At 41.1% G+C, this 21258-nt stretch overlaps 1 protein-coding gene across 1 annotated transcript; it reads right to left on the bottom strand.

The window, feature by feature from the left end:
* Positions 1 to 7629: 7629 nt before the first annotated feature.
* LOC123824423 (interferon-induced very large GTPase 1-like) lies at positions 7630 to 19681 on the bottom strand. The gene is made up of 2 exons (XM_045847558.1): positions 19639 to 19681; positions 7630 to 13944 (listed from the first exon to the last, which is right to left on the bottom strand). Exon 2 carries the CDS (start codon positions 13940 to 13942, stop codon positions 8018 to 8020), a length of 5925 nt encoding a protein of 1974 aa, XP_045703514.1. The 5' UTR covers positions 13943 to 13944; positions 19639 to 19681; the 3' UTR covers positions 7630 to 8017.
* Positions 19682 to 21258: the final 1577 nt, after the last annotated feature.

The following is a 21258-nucleotide window of genomic DNA, read 5'->3' as shown; positions in this document are numbered from 1 at the left end:
AGATAGAAGTGGAGGGGTCTGCAACTGCACCCATAGTTGCCTCCACAATACAGAGGATTATAAAGCTGCTCCTCTAGGAATAATAATTCCAGTCTAGAGCACATGGGACTGAGGAAGGGCTCCTTCTTTCTGTTCTCATTAACTCCTACCTCCATGTCAATTCATCCTAAAAAATCAATTTGGGAGACCTGGCCTCTGTGTTACCCCTCCCTTCCAACCCTCATAACAAGGCCACAAAGAAAACAAAGATCTACTGTTGCTGTGTTCATCAGTTTCACCTTTGTATTTTACCCTCTAGATTTCTGTTTTCTAATTTTCATTCACTAATGAGTTGCCCATCTGGCAGCTCTGTCTCATGCTCCTCTTTGTTTCCCTCTACTAGGCTGTGGGTTGCTGGTTAGTTTCCTGCCTGCTGCATACTTCTGGAAGGCCTGCATTCTCTCACTCCTTGAAAAGAGTAAGCATGCTCTAAAGCCAATCAATGTAGAAATGTTATCCACCCTGTTTTCTTTTTTGCACTGTTTCTGTATTCTCTAAAATCCCATCATTCAAACCCACTTAGATGTAGCTATCTTTATCAAGATCATGTTCTATTAACCATCCTTATGTCTCCCAGTGGGTAACAGACTCTTGACTGTCCCTCTGTTCCTCTTGTTAGGGTAATTGCAGCCTCTTGGTTACTGGTGGTTAAGTGCTTGCACATAATTTCCATTACTTTAGAGCTCCATCATCTCCATAGGTGTTAATGAGCAGAGAGCCACCACTGAACTTCTTAGTGAGACTGGTGCTCCTGTCATTGGCACATTCCTAATGCCTTGGTGAATGATGTGTCCTTTGGGCTTTTCCCATGAAGTATAATCCTCTTGTAAGTCTTCTGGCTTTACCTAACACAATGCTTCCAGCACTACCAACTCCTGGTCACCTTTTAATTTTTCCAAAACTCAGGTATTTCCACTCAACTCAGTGTGGGCTTTTGATTTCTCTAAGCTTGAAAGAGCCCCCCTACTATGGTGAGTTTGTCCAGCCCCTTGAGGTCCTCAACTATGCATTAAATCTCATATCCTTAGAGTGCCCCCCAAGTCAATGCATCCTCATATATTCTGTCTTATGCACTAGCTTTTTTGATCATGCACCCTCAAAATCCAGTCCTAGGGGTTACTATCTTGGCACCTGCTGACACATAGTAACTAGTTCTTGTGGTACTTTTGGAGTGTAATCACTTTTCACTTCTACAGGTCCAGCAGGTCAGCAGCTAGGTTCTCCTGGGATTTAACCCCAGTTGTAGGCCTGCAGCCAGGAGAGGTACTAAGGTAGCTCCAGTGGGTGGCCCTTGTCATCTTGGGAGGAGAGCCTTCTGTAATGCCATCCCAGGCATGAGAAGTGCCAGCTCTTACTGTGGAGGGATGGGTTTGTTGTGTAAGCTCTGAGGTTTCTGGGGCAGGGGGACTGCAGAGCTAAATTCCTTGGGTGTGTTCACTGAGATGTCCATTGCTTGTTCCAGGCAGGAGCTAATGGAAGCAGACATGAAAGCAAATTGAATTCCTACAGAGCTTGTGAGAAGGAAGAATGAAGCTCAGGGAAGTGCTCAGGCAAGTTAATAAAAAAGATTCCTTAAATTTTCTAACAGAAAAAAATCAAACAGTATGTTCTAATTGGCATTCTTTAAATATGTTTCTTACTAATTCTATAAATATTTTACTTTTTAGAAAAGTTCTACTTCTGGAATGGCAGTATGAAGAGCTTCATGGGTCAATTCCTCAGCAAAACAACATAACTGGTGACAATTATTTTAGAAGGCAAATAAATAAATTCTGGAAATTGACCTAATGCCATACAGCAAAGGAAAAAAATATTTATTCAGGAAAGTGATTAAACTCAGTAAGAACAGTGAAATAGTCTAAGCCATGAGGCATGAGCACTCCTCCTCCCCTCGCTGAGCAGGTGGGGCTTCCATTCCCCTCAGCTATTATTAGTCAAAGGGTATGGTATCTTCCTGGAAAGGTCAGGCAGCCAGCATTTTCCATCCCTACCAACTCGTAGTTGCAGAGGCTAAATAATGGTGAGTGCTGTGAAGGAGTTAGGGTTTCCTTCTTTCACCCATCCTTACTCCTAGATGTGGAAAAAAAGACTGGGACTGTCATTGTCCTTGTCTCAGCTCACATGAAGGGCAGAGAGGTTTCATGATGGGAAAAGCAAGCCAAGAAGACTAGAGGCTACTGACCTCACTCAGTGTCAGTAGCACTGACTGCTAGATTCTTCCCAGGGAAAAAGGAAGATCATAATATCAGAGTGTCCTGAAACTCTACCCAAAAGGAACTGACTTTATTTAAAACAATGTGTGGGAAAGTTCAAGTCTAAGCATGCCTTGAAAATGATGGATATTTGGGTGGCAGCCAATTAGCAGGAGAATGATAACTCCATGACAGCAAAAGAATGACCTGAAAGCAATGAATGTCCCTTTAAATGTGATGAGTTTGACACTTGAAGAGAAGTGTAGGTGAGACATATGTATTAGGAGTCATCAGTGTGTTGATGGTATTTAATGCCATAGACACTGGTGATACATTGAGAGAGTACATATGCAGAAAGGACACCAAAGATTGATCCTTTGGGGTATGCTAGCTTTGAGAGTTCTCATAGAAGAGGAAGAACCTGTAAGGCAGAGTGGTACAGGAGGAAAAACAAAATTGACATATTATCAAATTGAAGTGAAGAGAGTGTTTCAGGGAGGAGACAGTAGTAAAATGATACTGACAGAGCAAGTAAGATGTTTGGAATAAAATCTGGATTTTGTAAAGTAGAAGACATTGCTGACCTTTCTTTAGTTAATCTCATCTGCATTATCTGAAATATCAAAACCATCTTTGATTTCTTTAATTTACTTTTAACTACCATGACTTCCATAAACTTGTCCTGTCAACTGTATTTAATAGCATTTATTCATCACCTACACTGGAGTAAATGACATTCTATCTTCTGAGCATATGGAGATGAACAGGACATGGACCCTCTTCTTCAGAAGCTTACAATTGAGAATGAGGTGCAGGCATAATGACATTTTAATATAGTAGCAATGATAATAACAATAACATTATTAATCACTATAATTTCTTCTATTAACAAGACCTTTTCTGCTCTTGCTGCTGCTACTGCTATTGGCTATTACTACACCTATAATTGGAACACATACTCTGTGCCAGGCATATGTATCATCTCAAGTAATCCTCACATCTCTATGAGGTGGCACTATTTTCTAGAGAAAAAGAAATGAAGGAGAGATAGGTTGTATAACTAACTCATCCAAAATCATGCAGGTAGTGAATAGTGGAGGCTCTATGCAAAACCCAGCAGTCTAAATTTTGAGTTTGTGTTCTTCAAACAACTGCAAGCTGGCATTCCCTAATTCTCAAAACTTGACTTACATCTACAAATTTATTCCCTCACTTTAAATTATTTCCCCCTTCTTTCTTACCCTTTTACATCTTACTGCAATAACTTTTCTAATAAATTACTTGTATGTTAATCTATGTCTTAGGCCTACTCATGAAAAATCTAAGACACATTATCTTCCATAGTGCTAAAGAATTGTTACTGAATTTTCTTTCTTTGATTGGTTGAGCAGTGTTTGAAATAGTTGTTACTGATAAAGCATCAAAGAACATCAATACCTTGAGGTACATTTTGAACTATTGTTACCAAACCAAACTGGCAGTTCAGCTGCCCGCAATCACCAATAGGCAAATTCCAGAGGCAGATGTTCATGAGAAAGGAAAGTGGTCTTTACTCATATGCTGCATAATCTGGAAGAATGGCAGACTCCTGTCTCACAAGCCCATCCCCTCCTGAAACCCAGAGAAAAACCCAACCAACCTCTGCCAGACCTAAACCAAAGGCAGTGTTCAGAATTCCTTCTCCCATTTAAAATACCATCTCTCAGGAATGACAGGCAGCCACTGAGTGGTCATCCAAGCAGCTCAGCTTTCCCCCCAGCCACTATCAGGCAATAGGCTCTCTCCTGGGAGACAGAACCTGGGCCCAACCAATCCCTTCTTTGCCCCAGGCTACACTGGCAGATTTCTTGAGTTTGTCACTGCCCTGGTGCCATTCCGACCTCTTTGGTGCATGTGCCTGCCTTCCTCTGGTTCTACCCCAAATCGGGTATTGTAAAGGGGTAGGATACAATTGTTTTGTATTGCAATTATTTTACCAGCCTTGCATGTGCTCAGTGTAATGCTTCCTCCTGTCACAACCTTGCCCAAGGACAGGGGATCTGCCATCAGGCTATCAGTATCAGAATCAATTGAAATCACATGTATTGAGAACTTAAAATATTCTCAACTGTGGTTTGCCAAGGACTCTTTGTTAGATATTCCTGCAAGTGAAGCCCAGATGAGACTATCTCAGCCTATCAATGTGGTTACTCAAAGGCAAAGGTATAAGGAACCTGGGATAAATAATATAACATTATATTAACTTAGACTTGGAGTGAACTTACTCAGTGTATGGCATTTTCCTAACTGCTTCTATAGAGCAATTCATTTATTTTTCCCAATAACACCATGAGGAATGCACTGTTAGAGACAGGGCACTTGAGCACAGAGAGAGTAAGTTACAAGCCCAATCTCTCAGAGCAGTACTACTGCAAAGATAAAAGTATTAGTAATTATCATGAAAATATCAGTAACAATACACAAATGCCTTCACTGCCTTGTTTACTCAGGCACCACAGCACTACCATCAAGGCTTCAATGACTTTTTTCAGACCTTAGTGAAGGGTTAGAATGATTATAGAGTATTACAATTTGGAGGGAATGGAAAAATCATAGGTTTTGCATGTCTTTCCCCATAGCCTAAAGGCAGGGCACACCAAAATTTGAGGGGGTCAATTTTTAGCCACACCCTGTTGTAGTTAGCTAAGGCTGCCATAACATACACCCATGGATTGGGTGTCTTAGATTAACAAATTTGTCCCTGATAGTTCTGGAGCATTGAAATCAAGGTTCTGGCTGAGTTGGTTTCTTGTGAAGGCTCTCTTTCTGGCCACCATATTGCAGTTTGCCACCTTCTTACCTGTGTTTATGCACATGAAGGGACCAGGATCTGTCTGGAGTCTCTTCTGATAAAGGCACTGATCCCATCAATGAAGGCAAGACCCTTTGAAGTCATTTCACCCAAATTATCTTCTGAGGGCCCCCTCTCCAAATCACATTGGGAGTTAGGGCTTCAATATTGGGTTTGGGGGGACACAAATATTTAGTCCCTAACTCACCACATTTGCTAGGCTCTCTCATATTTATAACCTCTCTTTCAGAGAACTACTTCAAAATTTCTCAGTACAAATTTTTATTTTTCTTTAAAGAATTCGCATTTATATGGTTTGATCTCGTCTCAGAAATCATCACCCTCCTAGCCTCAATCTTAAAGGCTCCTTCTTCCCTACTATACTTAGGATCTCTTGCTTAACTTACTTTGGAAACCACCTAAATCTTTGAGTGTGGTAACCTCCAACTCCTGTTTCTATGTTTTCCACTTTTAGTGACTCTTGAGAGAACCATACAACTGACCACGGGAACCTTACCTTTACCAATCTTACAATTCTGGTTCCTCTAACCCTGTGATCTACACACTTGTGCCCTGTGTCTCCCACTCTTGATGATCGTGTATTCTCATCCCTACTGACTCCATTCTCTCCTATCCACTGGCCCTGAGGGCTCCTCTCTCAGTGACCCCAATCCCAACAACACTATAATCCCCATATCCTGATCAAACCTTGATGGCAGCTTTACTTTCTCCACTACTATCACATTAAAGTCCATTCCTCCAGTCATCTTCTCTTTATCCCAATATACTTCTTGCCAGGTTTTTGGATCTGTTGAGCACAGCCTGTGAATCTCATTTAATAATCACACTGCTTAACTACCTGAGGAATTTATCAAAGATATTTTATTTGTACACAACAATTTTGGGTTGAAAATCAAAGTTAACATATGAGTTATGATATATGATACTTCTTAAAGGCTACTATAGATTTATTAAACAAATTAAAAAGGCATCCAACAAGTGCTAACAGAACATGGCAGTTTTCAAGGATGCAGTAATATGAGAGACAGGTACCATGCTACATTGAGGTTCTGTTTCTGTCACTATTTGAACTTCATATTCAGAGGACCTTCCAAGTCTTACTGAGATTGTTTACTAGAGAACAAAGGGAAACCATACTGTTCATGAAAATCCGTGTTCTTTATAGTTTTTCTGTCCCAGGAATTCTGGAGACATGGGTCATGAAACCCTTTGAGGGTATAAAGCTAGCAGAATTAGCACTCCTATCTCCTAGCTCTGAAGATCCAAGTTTTTTGACTGCTGTCTTTCTGGACTGTCTGTTTTCACTGGCTAGGAAGGGGTACAGTATGTGTCTGTAAATGGAGGCCAATGGATGTTCTGATATGAAGAAATTTTCTTCATAGTATCAGGATTTCTTTAGATCATCAGCTTGGACAATCCAGCATAAGTCATTTTTTCAGGAAATGTAGGTTTGCAGAATAGCGATTTATTTCTCCTCTCAGGTTCCTGGTTAACTTTAGTGTGTTTTTCATTTTTATTCTGATCCTGACCCTCTGGCACAAATAGTGTGAAAATCCTAAGGGTACCAGTTCTGGAATTATGCATTTCTTTACATTTCAATGCATAAAAAATTCTTATTGAAATACCAGAAACCTGAAAAGTATATATGCTTTCATATTTTGTATGGGAAGGATTAATTTCTTAAAATCATTAATGGTGTAATCAAATCAGACTGTTTCCACAGCCTAGATTAAAAAGGTGCTTTACATCTGCTCATATATCTTGTTCAAAAAACCAATCTTTCTTAGATTAGTACAGACGACCAGGCTATTCACCTGAACTCTTGTCAACCATTTAAAAAAATTATGCACAGGGAACTGTGAAGATGATATGGAAAAAAGGGTGATGGTTAAATGAGAAAAACAGTTATTTAATTTCTATTTTTTATATTTGCTTGATAATATTTTCTGAATTGACATAGACTCTATCCTCGTCAAGTCCCTTGTGTTTTTCTTTTCTAGAAGTGAATATGTTTAAATATCTCTATGCTTGGGAATCATGGACTTTTCTGGATACTTTTTCATTGAAACCTTAGTAACTTTTCTTTGCTATTTCACAGGGAAAAAAAACACTGAAAGAAAAGGTAGTTTGAAGCTTGTAGTCTAGAACTATGTATTGATTGGTTTGAAATGTCCATATAGTTAATCCACAGAAATTTGTAGGTGTTTGCAGTGTGATTTTGATTTCCCTCTATTTGAATGACTTTCTTGGGAATTTATGTATTGTTATATATTTTAAAATAAACAACATTCTGAGTAATAGTTTAAAATATGAATAAGGGATGTATTAAATTGATTTTTATCATACTGTTCATATATTTTAATAGTTTCTTTTTAAACTAGAAGAAAATGAGACAAAGTAAAAGTCCTTTCAACAGAAAATCTTCAGCTCTTGAAATGTTTACTGATTTATATTTAGTTGTTTCATTTGAAAATGTTAATAATGGGGGTTTTCATTGTTAACATTTGCTTGCATGTCCCCAGCAATTGTAGAGACCATTTTTTTTGTGAGAAAAATGTGTTTTAGGATTGTTCAAGTTGTGTGACCCTTGTTCAGATTCTGGTACTCTTTTGGGGTTATTGAGTATTATTGCTTTTTCAAGTCATCCAGCACATCCTGCTTTGTGATTTTGGTCCAGGCATCAGGGATTTCACCTCTACCTGCAAATTTTTTCTGATATTTCTCTTCTAGGTTTGATCTGAAGTGACAGACAAACCATTTCCAGTATGGCTGGGTAGATGTGTCTGGGGTGATGCTCCATGTGGCATATTCCCCTCCTGCCTCTCGATACTTCTTATATGGGATATTACGATCATCACTCAAAATGAAGTGAACATTCACTTGCTACTGAACTAGTACAATAATCAATGGAAAAGTGGTCGGTATTAACCCATCCCTATCCTCTGACAGCCTGAGGACGATGGAAGGGAACACTGTGATCTCCATCATGTGAAGGGATTGTGTTTGTACAAATTGCTTTACAGAAGGGACACTGTTTCCAGCAGCCACAGAGTTGTTCAGAGAGCAATTTCTGGATTTCAGGAACCATTTCTTCCATAGGCTTAGTCAAACACTCCTTTTCTACTTTGTTCATTGCAGGATCCAAAGCTTCACTCATGGCTTCTTTGAGAAATTCAAAATCTTTTATCTCCTGGTGTTCAATGCTTATCAAGTCTTTTCGTGGGAAGATCAAGTTACTCTTCAGCTCATCACAGAAGAAATCCAGCCACCCAGACCCAGTGCTGCTTTGATCTTTAGCTTTTGCTGTGGCTTCATGAATAGCTGAGAGGATGGTAGTCTTGATGTCATCTAAAGTCATTTTTAAAAAAGTCTTTATTTTTTCACTTCCTTGTTCTGCACAATAACTTTTAACATGATTTTGAATGTAATTCATGAAAAATGACTCTGGATTATGAATGTACTCCATGTAATCATCAAAATTTTCATTTTCTGCCAGAGAGATAAGAATGTGCTTCTCCAGGTTAGCCCTGTTACCATTGAATGCTGGGCAGGTAGCTCGCATCTCCCCAGCAATTGTAGGGACCATTTTTTCCCAAATGGTGGTGGAAACAGCAGGAGTGAGTTTGTTCCACAAAAAGCCAACAAATGTTGTGACTGAGGTTGCCCCTTGACAAGAGATCTTAAAACTCATGAAGAAATCACCTTTCTTGCTTTCCAGATAGTTTACAGGATCATTTGCTCTTTTGAATGCCTCGTGCATTTGCTTAAACTTTTCTGAAGCTCTTTGAAATAAACATAAAGATAAGTCAATTTTATATTTACTTGTAAATGTGTATTTTTCATCCGTACATGCAGACTTAATCCCGTCTTCTATTATTCTCAGGATTTCATGGAAATAATTTGGATTGTAATCACGCTGTTGCTTCTGAATGTTATCAATAGTTTCATTGAATCGTGAAACAATGTGGTTAGTAGTTGTTTTTATGGACTCTTCATCATATACTTCTAATTTTCTTGAAATTAGGCCATATGTTTTGCTCATATTTATATGTTCCTTATAATTTATTTGAAATGTTTTCCTATCATCTTTCTTCAGTATGTTTACTATGTTTCTCTCCTTTTGAAAATATTCCCAAAGGATGCCTTCAGAATCCACATCAATGTTCGGCTCTGTGACTGGAGGGACAGTTGAGGACACAGCATAGACCCATTTTTCCCAAAGTTGATTGAATTTCTCTTGTAGCTCTTCCTCACTCAGTTCTTTGCCCTCTAGAGTTGTAGCCAATTCTCGGCTTCTTTCCAATAATTCCTTATCATAACCTGACTTTTTATTATCCAGTATTTCTTGACTCTTTTTATAACCAAGATGTCCCTCAGCTTTACTTTTGGTGTCCAAAATAAGTGTCTCTTTAAGGTTTATTAGCTTATTTTCAAAATTCGCTTTCCATTGAATCAGTATTTCACTCTCTGGATCTTCATTAAAGTATTTGTCGAGTTCTTGCTTGATAGCTTCATATTTTTCTGAAACTGGAGCTGCAATTGTGCTTGTTGGGAGTGTCTGGATTATTCCATTCTTAATCTGGTTGATCAGCTGGTTCTGCAAGTCTAGCACATGACTCCTCAGCTCCCAGGTCCAGGAGTTATACATGGTTTCTAATTTTCTCATTGCCATGACCTCTCTGGTATTCCTAAAACTAAAAATAAAATTTTCATTCACCAGGGCTCTCCACAAATCTTGAACTCGGGATTTGACATCTGATATCTTCAAGATGCTTCCCCTAGAGTCCTCTTTGGCAGTCATAAGAATTCTACTTCTCAGTTCCTGGACATTATGGCTGTAGCGAGGATTGGGAGGGGCCATTGGGGGGTTGCCATCCCAGAGGTGAGCAAAGTAGTAAACATGAGTATTGATATCAAACTTAATGACATCACTGAAGCGAGTTATACCTGGGCACTGTTCTTGCTCAGCCACCCTGGCTACCATTTCATCCAGTCTATGCTCTAACCGCCTCCGTCCTTCCATAGTTTGGTCTTTAGCTGTGACTTCCCCCACATTCTGATGGATAAAGAGGCAGCTAGGTGAGATTTTTACTTGTTTCATCCTCATAAAAGCTTGGACAACAATTTGTAGAATATCTTGCATTTCTGATGGATTTTCTCCAAAAATATTGATCAGAGTCAAGTTTCCAAGTCCAATGACAAAAGTTGCCAACTCATTGTCACGATTCTTGGATTTGTTGCTGAGTTCTGGGGCCCGAAGTCCTTCTGTGTCCACAACAAGCACAAAGTCAAAGCCCATTTCCTCTGTGAAAGTCTCCTCTACTTTCAGCAGCTGCATGTAGGCCCCCCGGGTACACCTCCCAGCACTGACAGTGAACTGCAGCCCAAAGAGTGCATTCAGCAGGGTGGACTTCCCTGAACTCTGTAGGCCAAGGATGGAGAGAACAAACAGCCGTTTGTTTCCAAGTTTCTCAGAGACCTTGTCAAAAACAGCTGCTACCCACTTTAGAGGCACATAGGAAGCATCCCCATCCATCAGCTCAATGGGAACACCAGATATCAGCAGATCTGCAGCAATCTGGGGAAGGGAGAGGAAAAGTTTATCTTTTGTGGCAGAAACTTCTTCCAGAGCTTCATAAATTTGGCCAACTTCTCTGAGAAGTTGCTCAATTCCCAGGGTACAGTCATTAATCTCTTTGGAGATAACTTCTATCTCTTTTTGCCAACCTAGTAGGTTGTTGCTCTTTGGTGCCTTTTGCTTTTTTGTTTGTATCAGTGACCACAAAGCATTTTTCTCCTCATTCAGTTTTTCCAAGTGTCCTGCAGTCAGGTTGTCCAAAAATACACTCAGCCATTGCAAAAAGTAGAGTGTGGTTTGAGTTCCTGAGTGATTTTGGAGAATCTGAAGGACAGCTTGCAATAAGTCATTGAGAGGAAAGGCTCTGGCCAACTGTTGATGCCGTATTCTTTGCTTTTCTGTCTCAATCTCACTCTTGTGTTGTTCAATGCTCCTATTCCCCTTTTCCTTCAGGTGATAGAGTTCTTTGTCCTTTTTACACCAAAGATGCCACAGGTGTCCCTGTAGGGGTAGAAAGTTGTCCTTCACCTGAGACATCTTCATTTCTTTCAGTAGGGCCATTAAGACCTCTGCCTTTTCTTTGGCTTCCTTGCATTCTTGCTGATCTTCATCAATAAGGAATCCTTGCTTGCGAGCATATGGGATACAGTCCTCTAAGCTGAGAGCAGTGTGTGAGAGCTCTAGCAAACGTCTGATTGTAATAACGAGCTCCTCTGTTAATTCAGCCTCATTTCTGTTCCTGATCCCAATTCTCACTTTCTGGCCAGAATTATTGACCATGGTTTTTTCTTTGTTGTCAATTAAATAAATCAAAGGTTTTGGTGACTGACTCAGGTCATGGACAATTTTTCGGTTTTCTTTATTGTCATCAGAAGTTGACATGAGGACTACAATGAGAGAAGAGACCTCCTGCAGGAAGCTGAGTTGCTTCTCATGTTCTTTTGCATCTCCATGAAGATTGGTCAAGGCCAAGCAGTTTCCAAATCTGTCCTTTTCTTCCCCACCAGGACAGAACCAGCAAACTTCCACCACACCCTTCATCAAGAGACAGTCTTTGGTGCTCCCTCTGCAATGTCGGTGAAAAAAGACATCATGTCTACGATTACTGAGAAGACAGTTCATGATCTGAGATTTGGAAGCAGAGAGGTTATTTCCAACTCTAATAAAGGACACAATGGGGGTAGGGACACGACACATTTGCTTATTCTTGAAATTGATGTTTTCTTTTGATTTCCTTGCTTCCTGCCAGTTTTTTCTAATGTGACTGAGAGACCAGAGAGAGAACTCAATTTGAGAATTGCAGGGATTCGGTATGAGAAGTGGGAGGGCAAACTGGCAAATGGAAAGTTTCAACAAAATATATTGCCGGGCAAAATCATCTGCACAGTGAAGGATTGCCATCTGAATATCCATAGGGTGAATATGGGATCTAGGATTAGTGGCTGAAGGATTAGTGGGAGTTTCACTGTCTTCAAACAAGTCTTCATATGGATCAAGAGCTTCAGTTTCTGGATTTGAAGCACTTGGATAAAGTTGATTTTGTGTGTTTCCAGCCTCTCTGAAGACTAGGTATCTCAGCTCATAATCTAGCACCAATAACTTCTGGAGGAAATAGAAGGGAAGCTCCCTTTCAGAGCTGGGCTGGGTGTTGTACACAGAAGTCTTGTGGATCAGATGGAAGTGATCTCTGCTCATCTTTTTTGGGTAGTATTGTTCTAGGTCTAGACGCTGGAGTAATTTCAGAAAAGCCATGTCTTCTATGACTTCACATCTGTTATTTTCTTTATCTTGTGGGTCATGGGATTGTTTCTTTTCATGGAAAGTACTTTGCAAGTTTTTTCTTACCTCATCCATTTGCAACAAAGAGGTGGTGGCTTCAGTGTTACCATCAATGAGCAATCTCAAATCCCTCTCTAAGTGTTCCCAATCATGATCTGCTCCAGGTTTGGAGAGGACATGTACAATTTCCTTCAACAAAGATTGGCCCATGTGTTGTTTTATTAATGCAAGTCGTTCTTTTTTCTCCTCTGGTGAAATAGCTGCAACTCCAGCAGTAGCTGTCAGACCTGTGAGCACCAGGAATGCCTGAGCCCTGTAGGGGCAAATATTTTTGAGCTCCTGGTATTTATCTTGGGCAGTTTGCATTTCATTCAGTAGAAAGTTCAACTCATCACAACCCAGGAGGTACTGAAAAGTACTGTTTACCACGTGATATCCTGCACCAGCTGCAATAAAACGTAGCAAGAGCTGTGTGTCTGGCTGCTCGGTTTCTTGGAGGTATTTCAAGAAGTGGCCAAGAGACAAACTGACGTCATAAGTGGTCTTTCTCTGTGCTTTCTCCACTATTTCTGCAGAAGCAGATTTGGCTTTTACTTTCATGAGGTAATTCCGAGTTTCTTGTAAGATTTTAATTAACTCAGAAAATTGGGAGATGCTGATGTGCTCTTGCTCTGACTCTGACTGGAACGTCCATGGCATGATGGAATGAGCCTTGGATTCTGAATGTTTGCTGTGGTCCCTACCAGTTTCCAAGTTAAATCTCCAACCTCCACTCTTGACTGAAGTAATCACATTGAGGCCTTCCTCTACTGTCTGGGTAAACATGGATTCTGCTTGAGAAGATGTAGATTCTTTAGTTTCCATTAGTGAACCCTGCTCTTCTCTCTTCTCTATAAGCCCCCTTTGGTGGCTGTTTTTGGACATTCCCTGCAGAGCCAGCCCTCCAAACACACATCTCACCAGATCTGTATCTGAGAGGTTTTTCCTATGAGACAGTGTCCCCTTCATAAGGTTGACTTGACCCTGCAAATTTTCCTTGACATCTTTTAGGGTTTTTTCAAGGTGTAGCCAGCCCCATTGAGGGATCTCCATTGCCTGCCTCAGCTCTGCCTCTTTTTTCTCCACTATCTCTTCCTGTTGTTGCCTCCCTCCAGACAGTAAGTCTCTCATCTCCTGCAGTGTCTGATCTGCGTTCTTCAGCTTTTTCTTTATCATTTTCACCTGAGACTTCTGAAACTCTGAAAGTCTATGTGAGTGTGACAGGTTGAGTAGCTTCTCCAGGGCCCTTTCCTCCCAGGAATGTTGTGCCTGGGATTTCAGCTTCTGGAGGTCTTTTTCTTCTAGGTGCTGTAAGGCCTGGACACAGGTCACACCCAGCTGTTCCTGCATCATGGGCAACCAGTACTCATTAGCAAGTCCTACTTCTCTCAGCATGTCTTGGAGATCTTGCCTCCTATTTCCTCTGAGAAAAGACTCATAATGGGGGGACTTTGTTGTGTCCATGGCTGTAGAAAGAAAAGACAGTCATGAACTTAGGAAGCATCAGCCACATGGAAAAAAGTTAAAGAATACTAAAAATGAAATCCTTTAAGGCTTTGTCATCATTTCATTTCATTGCTTCAATAAATATGTTAATATTTTTGAAATTTTGGTGTATGTATATGCACAAAACATCTTTGTGAGTTTTTTCAAGGTGTACAATGCTTTTAGTTGTCAAGATGATTTGAAGCTCTATATCTCAGCTTTTTGTACTTCCAATTTAAATAGAATCAATTGCATGGAGCACATTAAGCTGTAGGTTGCAGGGTAAAAATATACATGCAGTTGATTGCTTGATGTTTACTTTAAAAACAAAAGGGACAACACCAGTTATTATTTTCCATTAGTTTCTATCAAATGTGTTTAGAACACTTTCCTTCTTCTATCTGTCCCTTCTTATCATACTATCTTATAATATTTATTTACTCCCCTGTCCTTTAAAATGCAGCTCTTGACCTCAGTATAATGATGACATATTTCTTCTGCTTTCTCTCCATTCTATTACAATTAATGGGACACTTTTTCAAAAACAAATATGCCCCTGTGGAAACTGGAGGATCTAGCACCAAATGCCCAGTACAAAGGGGAACAACAACAAAAAAAACCCACCAGAATTATTTTCTGGAAGGCAGGTCCCCTGTGGTACAGGCTTTCCCTGGTAGTGAGTGTTCTAGAAACCCATCTGTATCAGTGTGCCATCACATCTGGCTTCAGTGAATTTGTTTTGAAGACTCTTTCAGTGCATTTGCCCACTTCATGATGGGTGATTTGAGTGTTCTTGCCCACATTGCACTGAGTGCTCAGCAGTTTATGACCAAAAATGACATGACCCTCATGCCCGACCCTCTCCATTCACCAGATTTAACCCTGTGAGATTTTTTTTTGTTTCCCCCAATAAAGAAACTCCTCAGAGTGAAATGTTTTGCTGATGGACAAGAGGTAAAAGGAAAAATGACAGAAACACTAACAGGTATACAACCTGATGAGTTCAAAAACTGTTTAAAAAATGTCTCAATACTCATATTGTATCATAGGGAAAGTGTTTTGATAGTGACTGAAATTAAACGTGTAAGAAAAATACACAATTTTTAATATAGTATAATTGATGTTTAATTGAGGTCCTCCTTTGTATGTGAAAGGAGTCTCTTACACTGTGCTTCTGGTAATGGACAGAAGAACTCAGTATGGGAAGTAGAAGCAGCAGAGCCAGTGATTCTGCCCCAGCCACCTTAACATGTTTGGAAAGAACCTTTAGAATGCTGACCTGGGCAGATGCCCAAAGATGGGAGAAAATTAGCTACAGAAGTTCAGTCTTCTGGATATTGCATTGGCTGCCATATCTGATGATGGCAGTCTGTCCAGTGGGGATAAAGGAAAGTGGATAGTGACTGACTGGCTACCTCAATTGAGTGGGGTATGGTTAGAGAAACACATTGCCTTCCAGCAACACCTAGAGTACTATGGCAGGACATCCATGACCAGGGTAAAGGAAGAGATGGCAAGGAAGAAGAGAAGAATATCAAAAGGCATTTAAAAGTCAAGGTTTTTGGTGGTTTTGGTCAGGACTTCAGCAGGAAGGTCTCCCATGTCCCTGTGAGAGAACCTTACCTGAAGATCTCCCCACTGGGGCTGCAGGCACTACCAATACCCCCAGTGCTAAGCTCAGAACTCCCCCAATTGTGACTGCTCCCTTGTGTTCAGCAGTGAAAGCTAATCTGCAAAATGCAGTGGGATCAGAAAATCCTCTTAGGATTTGTGTGCTAGGGAGAAACCACATGCTTGGGTTATAGGACCACCTTCTGGAAAACAAGAGAAGTTTCCAATTGCTAAGGTGAATTATAAGAACTATAGATGACATAAAAGGTTAAGAATTTTGGAGGCATAGGTAGAAACCCTTCACTCCCATGTACAACCAAAAGGAAGATAACGACCAATCTAAAAACAATAAACAACCAGAAGTGCTAGAAAATCAAACTGCATGGAACTCTGACAAACAAGAAGTTAAAGAAATATTCACCAGATTGGTAGGAGAGACAGAGATGGGCAACTGGGCAGGCAGAGAAGACCCCTGGAAAGGCAGAGGAGTAAGGGAACAAAGCAACAGCCGAAGAGAGTGAGGTGGGGTTCGCTGAGAGGACCCAGAACTGCTCCAGCGAGGTGGAGCTGGCTGAACAGGAAACTAAGGACACTGTAAAAGACTCAAGGACACTGTAAACCATTGCAGGGGTTGCCTTGGTGGAAAACTCCCAGCCTTACACAATAGAGCTCATTGGAAAGTGGGGCTAAAGCAGAGAAAACAAGCCAAACTGTTCCCTCTTGAACCCTACCCTACAACCAGGGGCACAGTGCAGCAGAAAGTGTTGCACCACTTGAGTGAATAGCTAATGCCCCACCCCGCTACAACATCACAGGTGTGCTGAGACAAAAAAAAATATGGCCCAAATGAAATAACAGATCAAAACTCCAGGAAACAAGCTAAGTGACAAGGAGATAACCCACCTTCCTGACGCAGAGTTTAAAACACTGGTAATCAAGATGCTCAAAAAACTGAGTGAGCTCAGTTGCAAAATGAAGGAACAAATAAAGGTTACCCAAAGAAAAATAAAGCAAAACATAAAGGGAACCAGCAATGAAGAGAAGGAAACCAGGACTCAAATCAAACATCTGAAACTAAAGGAAGAAATAAACATCCAACCAGAACAGAATGAAAAAACAAGAATTCAAAAAATGAGGAGAGGCTTAGGAACATCTGGACAACTATAAACTTTTGAATATCCAAATCATAGTGGTGCCAGAAGGAGAACAAGAGCAAGAAGTTGAAAACTTATTTGAACAAATACTGAAGGAAAACACCCCCAATGTGGTAAAGGAAATAGACTTCCAGGAAGTCCAGGAAGCCCAGAGAGTCTCCCGAAAATTGGACCCACATAGGAACACACAAAGGAACATCATAATTAAGTTACCTGAGATTAAAGGTAAAGAGAATCTTAAAAGCAGCAAGAGGAAAGGAGACAGTTACCTACAAAGGAGTGCCCATAAGGCTATCAGCTGATTTCTCAAAAGAAATGTTACAGGCAAGGAGGGGCTGGATAAAAGTATTTGAAGTCATGAAAGGCAAAGTCCTACATTTAAGATTACTCTCTCCAGCAAAGTTATCATTTAGAATGGAAGGGCAGATCAAGTGCTTTCCAGATAAGGTCAAGTTAAAGGAGTTCATCATTGCCGGTCCCTTATTATATGATATGTTAAAGGGACCTTTTCAAGAAATAGAAGATAAAAAACTATGAACAGTAAAATGACAAAAACTCATAACTATCAACAACTGAACATGAAAAAAATAAAAAACTAATCTAAGCAGACAACTAGAATGCAAACAGAATCAGAGAAATGGACATCACATGGAGGGTTTTCTGTGGGGAGGGGGAAGGGAAGAATCAGGGGTGATACAGGGAATAAGAATCATAATTCGCATGCATAAATAGATGGGGAGAGGTTAAGAATGGTGCAGGTAACAGAGAAGTCAAAGAACTTAAATGTACAACCCATGGACATGAACTAAAGTGGTGGAGCTGGAGGGTTAGGGGGTGCAGGGCATAGTGGGGATAAGGGCATAAATTGGGAAATCTCTAGTAACATAGTCAATAAAGTATACTTAAAAAAATAATTTTGCTAAAACAGAGAGCAAGAAGAGAGGAGCAGGTGTACCCATAGCAAAGCAGAGAAAATCCAGATATAACAGCCCCAATAAAAAGAATAGCCCATCTGAAGACACTAGTAAAAATTTAAGCAGATGTCTGCTATGTCAAATGCAAAAAAGGGAATTCAAAACTACATGGACATGATATATCAAGGAAAAATGATATCACCAAAAGATAATATTTTTCTAATAACCTAGCTTAAAGGCATGGAATTTTGTGATCTGACTGACAAAGAATTCAAAGGCAGTATTTTATTTTAAGATTTTATTTATTTATTTTTAGAGAGGGAATGGAGGGAGATAGAGAGAAAGAGAAAAATAAATGTGTGGTTTTTGGGGGTCATGGATTACAACCCAGGCATGTACCTTCACTGGGAATCGAACCTGCGACACATTGGTTCGCAGCCCATGCTCAATCCACTGAGCTATGCCAGCCAGGGACAAAGGCAGTATTTTGAAGAAACTTAACAAACAACAAAGAAACTCAAAAAGACAATTTAACAAAATCAAAGATGTAGAAATCATCCTGGAATGAAAAAAATTAATGAATAAAATGGAAAATATGACAGGGAACATCTACATCAGAGAGTAGCAAATAGAAGATGTAATATATTTAGTTAGATGGCAGGAATTTTGAAATAACCCAATTAGAGAAGAATAAAAAAGAATGAAGGATCCAAGATGGCAGCAGAGTAAGTGGAATTTCACTCACCTCCTCCCAGAGCCAAACTGAATTACATCTAAAATTTAGAACAATCAACCTGAGTAACCAACTGAAGACTAGCTGAACAGAAGGCTTATAATTAAGGATATACACAGGAAGCCACACTGAGACTGGTAGGAAAGGTGGAGGCACAAAAAGAGCTGGCCACATACCCTAGTGCAGTGGCTGCAAATCTGGAGGGATATCTCAGATGCATAGGACCCATTAGGATAAATGTTTCTCAACATGGCAAGCTTGAGCCTCTGATGAAGACTTTCTTGGAGGCTCTTAAAGAGATTCAGGCAGGTTCAGGTTGTCAGGACAATTGTGAGGATGCTGAGTTGTACGGCTCTGGGGAAGGGGCCATTTTTCCTCATATGAGCTGGAATGGCACTTCCTCCCCCTGGGAGACCAACTAAATCCACTCTTCCAACCCTAGGTGACCCCACCTGTTGAGCTCACAGCCTGTGGAAGTGTCAGCTGGGTGTGGCAAACCTGGGCCTGTGATACATACTTTCATGGAAGGCTCTCAAAGAGGTGTGGGTAGACTAATGTAGTGGAGACTAATGTGGAGAGACAGAATTGTGTGGCTCTGTGATAAGGGTGATTATTTCCCTCATATGTCCAACTGGCACCACTATTCCTGTGCAGAGCCCTCCATCCACATGGCCAGATCTTGGCTTGTTTTAGCCTATTAAACTCTACTGGCCGCACCTTGATGACTCCCCAAACCCTGCCCCACCACAAAGGTCTGCAAGCCCATGGGAGGTGGCTGCAGGCCTTGTTGTAACCTGAGACTTGCTGAGTGGCATCATGAACCCAACCTGGGCACTGAGTTTAAATCTGTGTCAACCTGGTGAGCATGACTCACATATATATGGTGACTCAGTACTTTACTCAACTCACATACAGCCAGAGACTCTTTTATTGGCTAAGTTCAACAGCCTTCTGGTAGGTGAAAGTGGATTTAGAAGTGCTTTGAGCGTTCTGCTGACATACCCTGGTCCAGTGCTGGTGGAAGCCAGCTTTGGCACACAGCTTGGCCACTCCCACATGCACCCAGGCTTATCAGAGATGGCCACAAACCATTTGTAGCTTCAAACAGTTATCCCAGGACTGGTCACAAGTACTACCTGACATTGACGTGCATCAGAGTCACTCTCAAGAGGCCCCAGAACCAAAACACATCAAAATTAAAATGCCAAATGTTAAATATAAATAGAGAATCTTATAAGCAGCAAGAGAATGACAGTTACTTACCAGAGAGCTCCCATAAAGCTGTCAGCTGATTTCTCAACAGAAGGGATTGGCACAAATATTCAAAGCTATGAAAAGCAAGGATCTGGATGGGAAGATGGCAGCTTTACTCTAGGCAGCATTTTTCTCAGCTTCTGTGAAGAGGAGGGAAACTCGCAGATCGGTGGAGAAACAGAGCAAGTGGACTAGGTTACCGAATCACTTTTGAAAGCAGGACATCAAAAATTATTGTGATCATGGAAAAACCAGATGGTAAGGAGACTTCTTCAGGACAAAAGGGGCCCAGGGATTGGCGCAGGGACTAGGGGTGTGCAGTCCCCAGGCCCGGTGCTCGGGGCTCCCAGGAGAGGGGAGTCACTGCTCCCTCCCCCGAATACAGGGGTGAGCAACTCCAGGGGAGAACGTGTTGCTAGAAGGAACAGATTGGCCAGTTTGACTGGGAAAAAATTGCCCAGGGACTATGAACACCCACCCAGAGACTTGGGAGAAGTGAGGGCCTCTAGCCGACAGGACCAGGGGCAACCTGGAAGAGCGCCTGCACCCCTAGCCCAGAGGGAGTGCAGATCGGTGGAGAGCACAGAGTCTGAAAGCTCTCGGTTCGCGCCCCATAGGGAGGACTGAATCATACGCCGGGATCCTGGGTTGGACGTGGTGCTTGGTGCATTCCTACAGTAGTGGCTCAGAAATTTCCAGCCAGCCTGACCGGGGGAGCTAGGAAAGGCGCCAACACCCGGTCGGAGTGCGGTTTGGCGGTGACCACAGAGCTGGAAAGGGCTCGGCTTGCGCACCATCAGGAAGACTGTCTCGCGCTCCCTGTGAACCCAGAATGGGTGCGGCAAGGCACTTAGGGTGATCCTAGACCCTGAATTTCAAAAGTTTGGGGGAAGGACATGCCCTTTTATGATTCCCAGGGAGGGCGCAGTGAATCCCAAAAAGTCGCGGGTGCCTCCTGAGATCATAGAGCTGGAATCCTGCAGGACCCCCGAGTCTGGAAGAACGTGGAAGTGAGACCCAGAGAGCCAGTGTGCTTGCAAGTGCCCAGGGTACAGCAAGTCTGTATTCTGACAGACTTGCTGAGATTTAGGCTGGGAGAGAGAGAAGCATTTCCAAGGTCCCTCAGCCAGCTGAAGCCAGCAAGATCGGAAAAACTGGTCTGGCCAGTTAGAAACCAACAAGAGGTTTTTTTTTTCTTTTCTTTTTCTCTCTGTCTTTTTTTTTTGTTTTGTTTGGTTCTGTTTGGTTTTGTTTGGTTTGGATTGGTTTTTGTGGTTGTTGTTAGTTGATTGATTTTATCTTGTGTTTTCTGTGACATTTTATTTTTCAATTCTTATTATTTTTATCTCACAATCCCTTATGTTTCTCTTCCATTCATCCTAATATTATTCTTTCCACTCCAAATTTATCTCTCCTGCACTACATCTTCTGCTTTTCTTTTTTTTTTCATCTTCCAAGTTACTGAAAATTTGTATTATCTTTTTCTCAATTTTCTGACATTTTTTATTTTAATATTATTTTGGTATTCTTTTTCTTTCTGGGTAATTTTCTTTGCTTGGCTGGTTATACTGTCATTTGGTAGGTTCCCCCTGGTATCTCAGTTACAAGGTGTTGATAAGTTACTATCCT

Source organism: Phyllostomus hastatus, unplaced genomic scaffold, assembly GCF_019186645.2.
Source record: "Phyllostomus hastatus isolate PE091 unplaced genomic scaffold, TTU_PhHast_1.1 phas_contig_563, whole genome shotgun sequence".
In the NCBI taxonomy this organism is placed as follows: Eukaryota; Metazoa; Chordata; class Mammalia; order Chiroptera; family Phyllostomidae; genus Phyllostomus; species Phyllostomus hastatus.
This window is presented reverse-complemented; position numbering and strand designations above follow the sequence as displayed.